The 15,398-nt window shown below is 36.9% G+C and overlaps 1 protein-coding gene across 1 annotated transcript in view; it reads right to left on the reverse strand.

The window, feature by feature from the left end:
• The window catches only part of LOC119771803 (cytoplasmic dynein 2 heavy chain 1), a 142,089-nt gene that overhangs the window by 70,480 nt on the left and 56,211 nt on the right, over window positions 1-15,398 (reverse strand). Inside the window, exons 71-79 of the mRNA XM_038267964.1 lie at window positions 15,055-15,218; window positions 14,688-14,807; window positions 12,387-12,521; window positions 9,337-9,480; window positions 4,653-4,742; window positions 933-998; window positions 773-823; window positions 641-694; window positions 274-405 (exon numbers count right to left, since the gene is read on the reverse strand). Coding sequence (XP_038123892.1) covers window positions 274-405; window positions 641-694; window positions 773-823; window positions 933-998; window positions 4,653-4,742; window positions 9,337-9,480; window positions 12,387-12,521; window positions 14,688-14,807; window positions 15,055-15,218 — 956 coding nt within the window. The remainder of the gene's footprint in view (window positions 1-273; window positions 406-640; window positions 695-772; window positions 824-932; window positions 999-4,652; window positions 4,743-9,336; window positions 9,481-12,386; window positions 12,522-14,687; window positions 14,808-15,054; window positions 15,219-15,398) is intronic.

Genomic DNA, 15,398 nt, shown 5'->3' on the forward strand with positions numbered 1-15,398 from the left:
TACAAGCTTCTTTTCAAGAACATATAGAACCTTAACTAACAATTTCAGATTTTAAATATGACAAGTATTATAGACTTTTTAAGCTGAGTTTTTGCTTTTAAATGAATGGGTTTAGAAACTCCCTAATATTTATTTGCTTTTTTTTTTTTAACAAGTTACTTGTACAAAGTAAGAAATTCCTGGCCCAACTTTAAGGTAAAGTCAACCTAACAGCAAAGAAAATCTGATTTAATTTCATTATATTCACAGTGAAGAAGCTGAGTGGGAGCTGACCTGCTGGAAAAGACTAATCTTTCTGGTGATGGAAGACGGGATTTCCTGCTCACACTGTGAGCTTTGCATGAAGGACAGCCAAAGGTCTGAGTCACTCAAACACAGAGTCTGGTACAGAGTTGGAAAAGTAGTCTGCAAAGCAAGAGGTGGGGGGAAAAAAATACAGGGATGAAAAGCATCACATTAGAGGAGTAGGTCTAAAAATCAGTTTGAAGAGGTTTCATTTACTCACAAACCTACCATCACATATAAATTCCTTCCATAAAATGTTTTATTTCAGTCTTGTTGAATCAAACACACTATGTTTCTAAATGTTTGGTCGCATTTTTTAATGAAATTACAAATTATTTTAGTATTATTAGCATACTTTCAAAATGGCCAACGCTGCATGTCTCTCCTGGTCAATCCAAGAAGGGAACTCCTGAAGAGAAAAAGGAAAGCATGAGTCAAAAACAGAAATATTGTCTTATTGTTGAAATGAAATGATATGCATACATACCTCTTTTTTGAACATTTCTCCAACAATGGATCCAATTAAAACTTCCCATTCCTGTAACAAAGACATCAGTTAAAGATTGCATCAGGGAGGGAAAAACACATATGCAATCAAATTACACCTGACTTCAGAGACTCTACAGAAGGGACAAAAAAATACTCACATTCTCTTGGAAGAGTTCAGAGTACATGCCTTTCACAAAATGCATTGCAAACATCAGCTGGTCGGCCTATGAAAAAGATGGAAATTGATTCATAAAGTCAATGATATACATTCAAAAATGATTGTGAGTTATAAACTAAAATAAAGACCAAACAATATGCACATCTTAAGCGACCCTAAACATCATGCATATCCAAAGAGGATTTTATTTCTCAGGATGCAGTGTAGTGAAAAGCTATTAGCTGTGTAAGAGCCCTCCACAGGCTGAAAGTACTGCAAAGGATGCTGCATCATTGCTAAACAGTCCTCTGGTGCACTTACCCTACTGTCTTTCACATCTGCTTGTGAATTAGAATACAGATAGCAGATACAGCCATTAATCTACATGCTTATCCTGCTCCCACACGAAAACTGACAAAGAGATGCTTGATAAGAGATTTCAACTACGAAAACAAACCCCAATATGTTTTCCTAAATATCTCCAATTGATATTTTGAGATCATGTTATACATGGACCAAAGAAAGAATGATATAACGACCGGTCACTACAACCACAGTATCCATTTTCTGTTCTGTGTAACGACGCATCAAAACATGGAAATTGGGCACCTATTTACACCCACAGTGAAATACAGGCACACTGCCTCAGTTGGCATGCAAATTTATGTAAATCTAATTTTTATGCACTTATCAAGTAGCTGGCAAGGACAGCTGAATTAAAATTACAACACAGGAGTAATATATGTTAACGCCATGCTTTGAAAAGTGGCAAAGAGTTAGGAGACGTTGTTAATCTAATCACTTAGCTCTAGTCAGATCTCCCTTGTTTTAAAACTAAGTATATGTAGGGGAGAAACGTTCATTTGCATAAAAAATGCTCTCATTGGAGGGTTTATTAATGTTTTGCAACTGTTTAGGAGTGACTCCTCAGAGGAAATGTGCTTTTACATTCCTGTTCTTTATATGCAACTGTGGATCCAATCTGTACATTTCAACAAATAGTGCAAACACCAAACTCCCAGTAGTATTCTAGTGTCAAGGCATTTACTCATCCACTGCTTACACGCTAACAACACAGAACAGATGTGGAACCTTTTGATCCAAATACTTTTTGTTTAGGTAAAGCTGCCAGCTGGGTTTGAAAATATGGCATTTTATTTATAAAGTAAAGCTTTTTTTAATGAGTCAACAAATTGAATTTATTCTTTGGGGGAAAAAATATTTTTTTTTTTGCTCTCTGTAAAATTCTCTTCAATGAGCTCTCTTAAAGTCGTAGGGGAAATGGCTGTTCCAACCGTTGCATTTCCGAATTCTCCCGAGTGGTGCCCGACTTTACACAAGTGAATGTGATTGGTTGTTTATCAAGTGGGATGGATTGTTGTGGTGTGGAAGGTTCACCAGCATTTTTTATTATCTTGCTAACCAGTTAGCAACTTCATGCTAGTAGGTTCCCAATGGGAAATTACATTGGGAACAAGTAGCACTTAGCAAAGACACTGTCAAGGAATGCTGTGGACAGCGGAAACATGCAAGAGGAGTAGAGTTTTGTGCCGGAGGTCATGGATGAGTCTCCTTTATAATACATTTTTTATTTAGAGGGTCTCGCAACGCTGCTAGTTCTGTTAGCTCTACGCCTGCCAAAGACACAGACGTCCATCCCCGTGCACACTGGGACTGAACTCAATGGTACAGTAAATTATTCTTATTTTTAATTTCAACCTTTGCATATATTAGCTGCGACAAATGAATCAAGATGCTATGAACGAAAAAATTTGATTGACAGATGATCGTTGATATATTATTGGCCGAATTTAGGTGTACAAGCTGACGTATAACTAACTGGCCTGCAAAACAACTCCCAAGATTTTAAGACAGGATTTTTTCTTAGAAATAGAAATTTTCTAACTTTGGGACATCATCGTCGATAAATAATACATTTATATACATGTTTAAGCCAGAAGGATTTGACATTTAAATATGACTCCCCTACGAATTTAATAGAGATGCACCCACCCATTATTTTCCAATCCAATCCGTTACCTGCACTGATATCAGCTACTATTTGATACGATACAACTCAACTGTTGAAGGAATGAACTTTATATCTTGCCATATGAGTAAAGGCTTTAGCCTTAACATAAACATTGTTAAAAAAGGTAAAACTGAACACAAGTATAAATGTACTTTATGTTATTTATTAAAAAACAAGCAGCAAAAAGAAAGAAATAACACTTCCATGTAAAGTTCACTGAATTGGATCCATATTAAATCACTGATATCCAATCCGGCTTATTAGCCATAATCAGAGCCAATATTCAATCCAGGTGTCGGATCGGTATATTACAACTTTTATTTTAGGTGGTATGAAAAAATCAGTATCAAGTACTTTCTGTCAGTTTTGTCGGATCACACTAGAGCAACCTGTAGTTGAAGCGTTAACGTTTTAAAGCACTTGGAGGCTCATTCTCCCAAGCAGATTCCACTCAAATGCAAATCAATGACCAATGTGTTGATTTCCTGGGTCATTGGAATCTGACCGTAAGAGTTTTGTGTTAAGCCATTTGAATCATGCTGAGACTGCTTGAGTAACCTCTTTGTTCCAGGTAAGATTTGTGTATGATTAGTAGCTGAAACTGCGATGGACTGGGGACCTGTTCAGGGTGTACCCCGCCTCTCGCCCATTGACAGCTGGAGATAGGCACCAGCACCCCTCGCGACCCCAATTGGGACAAGCATGTCAGATAATGGATGGATGGATAGTAGCTGAAAGCTCAATCCTCCCCTACTGGTCGGAGACAGATTTTCTCTTCTGACAAATACAGCTTCCTTCATCCCTCTTTCACACCATCAGCCCTCTTTGTTAAAGATCTGAATATATCAATACAGGTTTAAATGTTATCTATAAAATGTATCTGTATCTATTAGTTTTAAAAAAAAAATTTTCCTTTGATAATTATAGAGTAACACAAGTATAACAAGCTTGTATTGGGCTTAGACTTGCCACTTCTAGGACTCTACCTTGAGTGTCGGAACAGCTTTAACTTGTAAGTATAATAATTGGTGCAAACGTTTTTGCAACTCAAAACAGCAAGATAGATCTTTGTTTAAAGCATCTGAATAGTGTATCGACCTTTCTCTAGCCAGCTGACAGGCAGTGTATAGTCACATGTATAGAGGGGGCTGCTCTATTGTAGCCAGAGCCTATTCTAGACACAGTCAGGTAAATCTGGCAGTCTTTTCTTTTTTGTAGTAAATCCATTTAAAATAAGGAAAGACAAAAAAATTGTAGCTTTTAACCCTTTGTACACCTTGATGTCCATAAAAGAACTGACTAAAAAGTGAGTTTAGAGTCTCTTTTGTCAATTCTAAGTAATTAGGGTGGCATTGTGACGTGGTGGTTAGCACCATCGCCTCACAGCAAGGGGGTTCTGGGTTTGAGTCCCAGTTTGATCTCTGATTTAAATAGTGACATTTTTTTTATATGGTTCAACATTTCTGTGGAAAAGGGAATACTTTGTGAATCAACAGCTGCACCTTAAAAAAAAAGATTCTTCATATAAAAGACATTCTTCAAAGAACAAAACTTCCACACAGTGCAATCAGCAGGAAGCATCCATTCAAGTTGCTACCAACTAGTCCCCTGAATAAATAACAGATCTGATTATGGATATTTTCACAGATTTTCAAAGAACCCATTTTATTTTATAACAATGTGTTTTACCTTGAAAAGTGAACGGCAGACATATTCATACACCATAATCTTCAAGTTGTTCTCCAAAGCAGAAATCCTGGCCTCTGTATTTAGGTCCTCCTGAAATGTACATATTACTTTATGGTAAAGTTTGATGTGCATGGATTATCAAAGATGGATTTCTGATATCAGAAGAAATAAAAAATAAAAAAGATTCACACATTGATTCTTTAGGCTTTTTTGAATGCAGCACCAAACATCTGCATGTCTATAACTAATTCTGGCTAAAATGTGAGCTGCAACCTAATGAGCATTTTAATGATAGCATTACTTTCAAAATGTGTATTCTCCCTAAGTGTGTCTTGTTTTTCACCTCTTCTACACAGTCTCCTCATTTTTCTAATGAACAAAGAGAAAAAATTAAAGAATAATAATAATAATAAAAATGAATTAACACAGAAGAACCTATTAAACATAAAGCTATTTGTTTTTATTACAGTGAGAAAGCACAGTGATAGATACTGTAGAAGAAAGGTGCCTTTTGAATGTTCATGTGTTTACTGAGTTTTTCAGATGTGTTAAAACCCTTTAAAGTTTTTCATATTTTGTCACAATAGAACCACCAACTCAATGTAAATGTTTGGATTTTGTAAAATACAAAAAAAATAAATAATAAATGCATAAAGCCCTGGTCTTGTGGTAAAAACTACTGTAATTCTTTTTCAATGAGTTTCTCCTTTCCACTTTTTTATTAAGACCCAACTGTAGAACTTCTAGTTGTCTTTTCACCAGTTTTTGATCTCTACAGCACCTAAGAGTCTCTTTTGGCATTTGGCTGCTTCTCTGATTGTTACTAATCATTTCTTCAGAGGATGGAACTGTTCGTAATTTTTTCCCTGACCTGTCTGCTGTGTTCTTTTCTCTCTTGATGCTATTTGTTTACTAATGATCACAAAAATAACAACTGTGATGTCTTTGCAGAACAGCCAAATTCATATCGACATTACACCTCAGTAGCTCGTACTCTATTCACCGAGGGACTTCTGAAGGTAATAGCTTCCACTGGATTTGATTTAATGTTATCGAGGTAAGAGCGGAAAATACAAATGCAGGGAACAAATTTTACATCTTTATTCATAAAACATAAAATCCCTGGATCCTTTCCCTCTGCTACATCCCACCTTATAAAGTGCAGTGCATGAGAGTGAAAGCCACAGTGTGTTAAATCAACCATGACAAAGTTCGGTCTTTTTCCAGATCTCAGGAAACACATGCAGCACATGGCAAAAAAAAATAAAATTATTTAATATGCCAAACAAGCAAACAACACACTGGAATCAGAGTATGTAAATTGTTGCACCTATTCTGATCTGAGTCACTGACGGTGTCCAAACACACACGAACACACACGTAACAGCAGTGGCAAGCTGCTGCCATCAGGTGACACTCTTGGATGACAGAGCTGGCTCTGAAAACCCACACAGGATGTCAGAAATTAGTAGTCTTCATCTCCCAGGCCTTTGTTTGTGTATCTGTGTGTGTTTGCATGTGTGTGGGTGCAGGTTCTGATTATCACACAGTTTAGGGCTCAGTTTGAAACAAGCAGTGTGACAATCTATGGTGCTCTCATGCTGACCTTCTAGTTTTAAATCTATTACTTTGTTTTTTTCATTCTTTATTTCGTAGCGTCGTCTACTCATTTTATAATCTTTACCCTGCTTTAAAGTTAGTTGTTAAAAAACTAAATAAAGCCAAGCATAAAGGTCTATTTTGCAGCCCAGCTTTAGAGACTGTAAAATATTCTCTGTGGAGAAAATCAAAACTTACCCAAATGTGGAGGTAAAAATGACAAAAAATTGATGTTTTATTGCATTGGAGCACCAGCACAGGTGCATCTTGGTACAGTAAAGTAAGGATTGGAAAATATCTAGCTACATAAAGAAAAAAAAAATTTAATATTGTGAAAAAAAATTATCAATAAGATTGTTGTCACATTTCAGAAACTGAAACTCCATTTATTATATAGATGCATCACAAGTAGAGTAATATATATTTCAATCCTAATCATTTTTGTAACTTTGATCGAAAATGTGAATATCATGAAAGAGTTAAACAATAAAACCTTGTGGTTTTACACAAGAATCAGCTACTTAACTCCAAACACCTGTAAAGGTTTCCTAAGTCTATCAAAGTATCTGAGGGGAGAGATTGACAAAATGATGGGAAGCACTGCTGTCTGGGTGGATGTCCAGTCACAGTCTTTCCACAAAAGCTTCCAGTTGAAAAAGCTACTTATTTACATAGAGCTAGATTCAAGTATATTCATAGAAAGTTTAGTGGAAAGTAAAAATTTGTAAGAAATGTGCATCAGCAATAGGGATTACCACAGCCTCTGGAGAATTATCAACCAAAATCCACTCAAGAATTTAGAAGAGCTTCACAAGGAGAGAAATTAAGTGGGAATCGGTCCATCAAAAGTCAATAGAAACAGAGGACTCCTTCACATGGACTTTAAGCATTGTATTCTTTGTTCAAAGTGACTTCTGTATCACAATGTCAGAAGCGTTTTACCTTCTCTAAAAGTCATGTTTTCAGAGGAAACTAAAGATTGCATTTAATGTGAAAAACATTGTCCCAGGATCTACAGGAAGAGTAAAGAGCAAAATAATGCATGGTGTTTGACGTCTAGTGTAAAGTTTCCACATTCAGTGATGATTTGGGAAATCACACTTTGCTGGTGTTGGTCCCTTGGGCTTTTTGGGGTCCACAGTCAACACAGTCATCTATCAGGAAGTGCTTAGAGCACGCCATACTTCCCTCTGCTGACAAGGTCCATGAGATGCTGATTAATTTGTTGCTGGCCTCACTGTCAAAGGAGCTAAAGGTGGTTCAATGGCCATAGAGTGACTGCTTGACTGACTTTACTCCAATCCTGAAGAGAATTCATGGAGTTTTGTCAAGAGGAAAATGAGAGAGACAAGACCGAAAAATAAAGACGACCTGAAGCCTGCTAATCAAAACAACCTGGGTTTGCATAACACCTCAGCAGATTCACAGGCTGGTTGCCTCCATGCAGTTAATCATGCAAAAGGAGGTCCCAACAAGTATTCAGAGCATAGAAATGAACATGCTTCACAGAAGCCTAACAATTCTTTATAAAGTCTCCTTTTAAGTAACATTGTGTTATATTCTGGTTTTCTTTAATTAATTTTTGGGACAGTTATTTTCAGAATCTATAAGATATAATTAGCAGAATTACATCACTCTATGTGTAATTAATCAATACAAGCTTAAATTCTGAACTGATTGACAAAATATCTTAGCATTTTACAATCGAAAATGTACCCATAGAAACTCAGCATCAAGGTTGTCCCTTTTTCACATAGTAGTTTCTTACAAGACGGTGGCAATAGTTCATCACTTCCTTTAAATTACAAGCAATCTATGACCTTCTGGCAGCCAAAAGTACACCGGTTTTCAAAGTAATCGTTTGACATTGGAAGTAAGGTTGAAAAATAAAGCATGAGGGAAATGGAGGCGCTATTGGGGGATGTATTATGTCTGAACCGTTGCCAGGTAACTAGTAGGAGCTTATACAGGATTTAAAGTGCTAATCAGGAAGCTACAGTGATTTCTGTTGTTACTGTGTTTTTTGTTTTGTTTTTTTTTGTTTTGTTTCTTTATCTCTCACTACTATTTGACAAAGATAAGCCAGCAACTTCTTCTACTGTTTGGTCTTGTTTCTGAGTCCACTGACTGCTCTGCAAACAAGTTTATAAGTCGATTTCCAAAAATGTCCCACAAAGTTGAACTCTCTCTGTTTTAATCAAGCAAATAATAAAACAACTTTCAACTGGAACAATAATATCTATCCTCCTAAACGATATTTATGTGATTTCTTCAGAAGAAAGTCTACTGTTAGTAGAGTTGATTGAATACTGCATCATCCATCATGCTGTCAGGTATATTAATCTGACAGAGGGCTAGCTTGCACTTCAGCTGAATTTTTGAAAAGATGGATTACAGCCAGAGATGCACAATTCGATCGGGCAGAGATCATGATCGGCCAATTTCCCCTCAATTGGTCCTGTTTACTAATAGGCAGGGTGAATATATAACAAAAAAGTTATTTTCCTTTTCATAAAATACAACAAAAAAAAAACTAAGAACTTCACAAATTCACATTGAATGAAAGCAGATTTTAAAGGTTAGGAACATACGCTATGTAGGACAAACAGGGATGATTTTAGGACTTTTTTTAATTTTCTGTTAGATTTAAAGGAATTCCTCTACCAAAGAACCTCTAATGCAGTTTTTTTTAATTTTGTTATTGTCCTAGAAAGAAAGAGGTTGGAACTGGTCAGTCTAATCTAAAAAAAAAAGGAGGAGATCAGTATCAATCAGGAAAATCCTAATAGTTAATCTATGAACAGAACTAATTCTTATTAAATATTAACCAAACAAATCCTCATCATCTAAAACACTTTGACTTAACATGATATGATTCACATTTTACTGTTTAAGTTATGTTTGGTTTCAGATCTTATTGAGTGTAGCATGTTTGCTGATTTCTCTGCACAATTTCTTTTGAATTGAAGTTTTACTCTGTTTTGTAATGATATGAAGTTTCTCTATTATAGGAAATGGGTGTATGACTGTGTTGATATTGGTACAAATTGATAAAATATTAAAAAAGCATGAAAGGGATTCTTACCTTCTTGGATTGAAGGGCTCTTTGAAAGAGGCGCAAAAAAGAAGCAAGACTGAAGCAGTACATGTTGTTGATCTTTGACAGGTCTGTGATTACAAAATACATCTTGCTGGCACTCTCTGCAAAGGGCAGGTAGGCATCCCTCTCCTAGAGAAATAAAAAAAAACATGTTATAGTCGACAACAGAAGGGATGAGACCAAAAACAAGTAGTAAAGAAATTTTACAGGCTGTAGAAAGTTATATAAAACTCCACACATCTATGATGGTTAAGAGGGCTGATTTGGATGAAATAAAAAATAATGGAACAGAATATTTTATTAAAAAAAAGGATTCGGAGATTAAGAAAAGAACTGGGAGGGCAGCTTGGAGTGTGATGAGGTATAGAATGTAAAAGAAATACAAGAGATATGTAAAAGAAAAAAAAAACAACAACAAGGTAATGCATAAACAAAAACAAGTAAAAGAAAAACAAACATTGGTTCTGGTATAACACTGCTCCCTAGAGGATAATCTGGTACTGCATCGTCAGCGCTCATCTGTGCTTCCCAGTTTCTGTTGACCTTGGTCAGCAGCCATATATGTAAGAAGTTATTGTAAGCAACTTTACCTGCAAACTACAGGTGCTGGTCATAAAATTAGAATATCATGAAAAAGTAGATTGATTTCAGTAATTCCATTTAAAAAGTGAAACTTGTATATTATATGCATACATTACATACAAACTCATATATTTCAGATGTTTATTTTGTTTAATTTTGATGATTACAAATGACAACAAATGAAAATCTCAAATTCATCATATCAGAAAATTAGAATATTGTGAAAAGGTTCAAAATTGATGGCCCCTGGTGCCACACTCTAATCAGCTAATTAATTCAAACCACCTGCAAAAGCCTTTAAATGGTCTTTCAGTCTAGTTCTATAGGCTACACAATCATGGGGAAGACTGCTGACTTGACAGTTGTCCAAAAGACGACCATCGACACCTTGCACAAGGAGGGCAAGACACAAAAGGTCATCGCTAAAGAGGCTGGCTGTTCACAGAGCTCAGTGTCCAAGCACATTAATAGAGAGCCGAAGGGAAGGAAAAGATGTGGTCGAAAAAAGTGTACAAGCAAGAGAGATAACCGCACCCTGGAGAGGATTGTGAAACAAAACCCATTCAAAAATGTGGGGGAGATTCACAAAGAGTGGACTGCAGCTGGAGTGAGTGCTTCAAGAACCACCACACACAGACGTATGAAAGACATGGGTTTCTGCTGTCGCATTCCTTGTGTCAAGCCACTCTTGAACCACAGACAGCGTCAGAAGCGTCTTGCCTGGGCTAAAGAGAAACAGGACTGGACTGCTGGTGAGTGGTCCAAAGTCATGTTCTCTGATGAAAGTAAATTTTGCATTTCCTTTGGAAATCAAGGTCCCAGAGTCTGGAGGAAAAGAAGAGAGGCACTTCATCCACGTTGCTTGAAGTCCAGTGTAAAGTTTCCACAGTCAGTGATGGTTTGGGGTGCCATGTCATCTGCTGGTGTTGGTCCATTGTGTTTTCTGAGGTCCAGGGTCAACGCAGCCACATACCAGGAAGTTTTAGAGCACTTCATGCTTCCTGCAGCTGACCAACTTTTTGGAGATGCAGATTTCATTTTCCAACAGGACTTGGCACCTGCACACAGTGCCAAAGCTACCAGTACCTGGTTGAAGGACCATGGTATCCCTGTTCTTAATTGGCCAGCAAACTCTCCTGACCTTAACCCCATAGAAAATCTATGGGGTATTGTGAAGAAGAAGATGCAATACACCAGACCCAACAATTCAGAAGAGCTAAAATCCACTATTAGAGCAACCTGGGCTATCATAACACCTGAGCAGTGCCACAGACTGATCGACTCCATGCCACGCCGCATTGCTGCAGTAATACAGGCCAAAGGAGGCCCAACTAAATACTGAGTGCTGTACATGCTCATACTTTTCATGTTCATACTTTTCAGTTGGCCAACATTTCTATAAATCCTTTGTTTTTATTGGTCTTCAGTAATATTCTAATTTTCTGATTTGATGAATTTGAGATTTTCATTTGTTGTCATTTGTAATCATCAAAATTAAACAAAATAAACATCTGAAATATATGAGTTTGTATGTAATGTATGAATATAATATACAAGTTTCACTTTTTAAATGGAATTACTGAAATCAATCTACTTTTTCATGATATTCTAATTTTATGACCAGCACCTGTACATTCAATTTCGGTCCCCCTTTTTTTTTTTAAAAAAGTCAAAAATCAGATTAAATTCCACTTGCATATTTTAAAGGCTTTCAAATGTTTTATTTCAATTTATCCTAACATTTTCTAAAACTTATATACCGTACATTAAAAAAAAAACATATAGGCATTTCTTCTTTTACTGTTCATGGTTATTTAGAATTACTAGAATAATGGCAATGCTCTAGATGGCAGAATAATATCCTATTGTCTATGAAATTGGAAATTTACTTACTGGTAAATTAAAATGATTTACATTAAAGCACTTTAGATAAGCAATGGAAAGATTTATTAACAACATTTTAGGTAAATAGAGTCTCCCATGTTGATGCACTATAAAGGCATCATCTCAAAACTGTGTCTTCATGGAAGACATCCTATTAAAAAATCCCAAAACAACTGCCAAAGAATGGTGAGCACAAGTAAAACAGTGAATAGCCTGTCGAAGGTCTCCAAAACATCTGACAAATCACGCCATTTAAAAGGCAATTCCAACAAACACTAAGGTAATGTAGCAGGGCTTCTTCATTAGAGGAAAAAAGGTAAAAATATATATATTTTCCATGCTTCTTTGCAAACTAGTCAAAATAAATACTGTAGGTAGTCCTAACTAGCCTTAAAGATTATGTCTTTTCATACAGTGCAAGTAAAAAAAAATATGTTAAGTAGAAAAGCAATGGGAAAAAAAGCAGCATTATAACCGAATATCACTTGACTTAACTAAAATGTAACTTTCAAACAGCTTGTAGGATTGTGTATCAGGTTTGTTTTCTGCAGACGAACAAGTTTGAGTACCTGGTCCAAAGATGCCTGCAGTCTGTGCGACTCCACCAGTGACTCCTGGATGAGGGCACTGCTCGCCTTGGTTTGGTTTAAGCTGTCAATCAGCTCCCTGTTCTCCAGAATATTACCTTGAGCTGTAGCCAGAGTCTGATGCAAAGAAAAACAGACAGATGGACAGGTTGTAATAAATGAGTGGGAGAGATGGAAAAAAAAAAAACAGGGTAGAAGAGAGAGAGAGAGAAAATGTTGTTAGTTTCTGTGAAATTACCTCAAGGCTGTGATCTGATAAAAGTTGCAAGAAAAATATTTAGCCTCCAACTGCATGTGTGAAGAATTTTAAACTCTTCTTAAATAAGTGTTAGAGGGTTCTAGAACTCCCCCATCTGGCTCTATGGAACCTATTCTCTAAAATAAAGTGATAAAAATGTATTCAAATAAATTCAAGTAAAATAGATGAAAAACCACCAGAGCATGGAAATGTCAAGTCGAATATGCTGCTACGATTCAAGAATAATTACATGTCTAATACCACTGAAGCACTGACATCTGGCTGTTGGCATTAATTCTCTCTTGGGGCTGAGTTTCCAATTGTCCCTTTGACTACACAAAAAAAGATCTTTTTGTTACATGGCCATGAGTCAGAGTGTCCATCACTATGGTGTGCCAGGCGACATGACAAAAGCAGGTCAGGAAATATTAGAATTTCCTAACGATACGATAATGCAAAGGGATCCTGATGGCATCTCAATTGCACACTTATGTTTCTGCTCTCGATCAAACAATGCTTTTTTTTTTACATTTAACTTCATAAATTGATTTGAAATTGGCACTATCCTGTGTAATGCTGCCCTTGTCTAACTTTTAAAATTACCATTATTATTTGTTTGCTGGCTATCCAGGTTTATTTTAAGGATTAAATATGTATTTCACTGTGGAGATGACTGAAACATAACATAGCATAACACAAGTAGATCCTTAGAACCTGTAGATTACAGAAAATACCATTGGGTAGACAGAAGATTGGCTCCATTTCGAGGTCAAAGAAAAAGAAAAAAACCAACAAACTAACCAAGAGACAGTACCCCATCTGTTAAAAACAATATTACACATCAGTCTGAACTGAGAAAATTGCCGCCCCCCCACAACCATGCACTGTAGAGGCCCACCAGCAGCAAACACCAGCCCAACATACGATGATGACAGAAATAATCACCCATTGCTATGGTACCTTACAATGAAATTGAACCCATCCCTTATGGAGCAGTGCACAGCTTCCAAAGCCCAGAAGCATAGAGGGGTTAAGGGTTTTCATCCAGGTGACAGCCTTGAGGTTTGAACTGGTGAGGGCACAAATGCTTTGCTCTCTAACCCTGGGCATGCAGTCCTCACCCCCATCCATAATTATCTGTAAACCATACATGCCAAACGCAGTATGCCAGTCTATCAAATATTCTCTATGTTGGTTGTTATATGTTTTTACACCATGAATTTGTGATAAAATTGGGAAGTTATAATTCTGCAAAGTAAATAAATAAATCACCCTACCATATTTTTGCTATATTAACCATGTTTTTTTCTTCTTAAGGTCCACAGAGGCTTATTCCCCATTTGTGTGGTAGCGGTCCATTTAACTTTCCATCTGCTTGGAGCAATTGGAATGACTTTAAATATGCAAAGTGTATTACATGATAAAGTTTGATAGTTTGCATTACTATTCCCTGTTTGCTCTATAATTTACAGAATAGCCTTGCATAGGCATGACTTAAACTGCAACCCAAAAGACTTTACTTTATAAAACAGACATATAATACTATACAAGCATGTAATGGTCCTTTATCACTTTTTTTAGTACCCTAACTCTTGTAAAATTATTTGAGAGGTAAATCAGTATTTTTTCCAAGACCACAACGAATGGAACAGAAGGGAAACTACAGCCATTAAAGCCCCCCTGAGGCACCCACTGGTTAAGGAGGATGGGTGGCGTAAAAGAAAAGCCTTCTTGCTTCAACCAAGAAACGTAGGATCAATAGCAAGCTCTGGGTGCTTTGGGCTTCACATGATACACTGGACAGGTATAGTGATTGCAACAGTATTCCCTGCTCCTGCTCCAGCTTTGTCTGTGCACAACACTCTATAAAGCTAATCTACATTACATTATTACACTAGCAGTGGAATGTAGAGTCTATCTGCAGCACTGTGGACAATAATTGTTCTGGAAAAAAAGAAGCTGTATGCAAAACTCTTTTGGTGCACAGACTAATGATGATGATATTGTCAAACATGTAGGGCCTGTAAATATTGCAGAATGTCTACCTCTAACAGAGATTCTTCCAGCTGGGCCAGCTGTATCTTTTTGTCCTCCTCTTGTTGCAGCAGTCTTGTTTTCTCAGTCTCTAATTCAGGCTTCTCGTGCTGGATGGTCAAGGCTAGCAGCTAAATTACAAACACACAGGGATGTTGAGATGGATTAAAACTAGTAAAACAAAAAAAAACAAGCAATGCATTTCTAATGTTCCAGTGAAAAACAACATGGATTCTGCTAATGAACCCATAAACTCAAACTGCTTATTGGAAAAAAAAGAGCATGTAGTGCATTCTGTACTTTATCTTTATTTCCCAGCTGAGCTGTTTAAACGCATAGCTGATGTGTTTGTGTTTGAGTGTGTGTCAGGTTGGATACCTGTCCCCGCAGCCCTGCCCTGGTGGTGGTGAAGTTGACCTCTGTGACCACTGACGCGGCGTCAGGTGGGATGAAGGGACTGGGGTTCCGTGTTGCAAGGAAGAGACGGAAGTCCTCGTTGTAATCGATAACTTTGTCCCCAATCTGGACCACATACCTTGGACCTGTAGGTAGGATTGTGTGTAAACATAAAGATGCTAGACACTTCTCAAGATGGTGTTCTAGTCAGACATATAATTCTGTCTAAAATGGCCATTTAAAAAAAAAAAACAGCTTTCTGCTCTCATAAGTTGTCCTTTAAATTATCTCTTCTGGTTGCTGCAGTGCAGTATTTTCAGACCTAT

The sequence above is a fragment of the Cyprinodon tularosa genome, unplaced genomic scaffold, assembly GCF_016077235.1.
Source record: "Cyprinodon tularosa strain WSP-4 unplaced genomic scaffold, ASM1607723v1 ctg69, whole genome shotgun sequence".
NCBI lineage: Eukaryota > Metazoa > Chordata > Actinopteri > Cyprinodontiformes > Cyprinodontidae > Cyprinodon > Cyprinodon tularosa.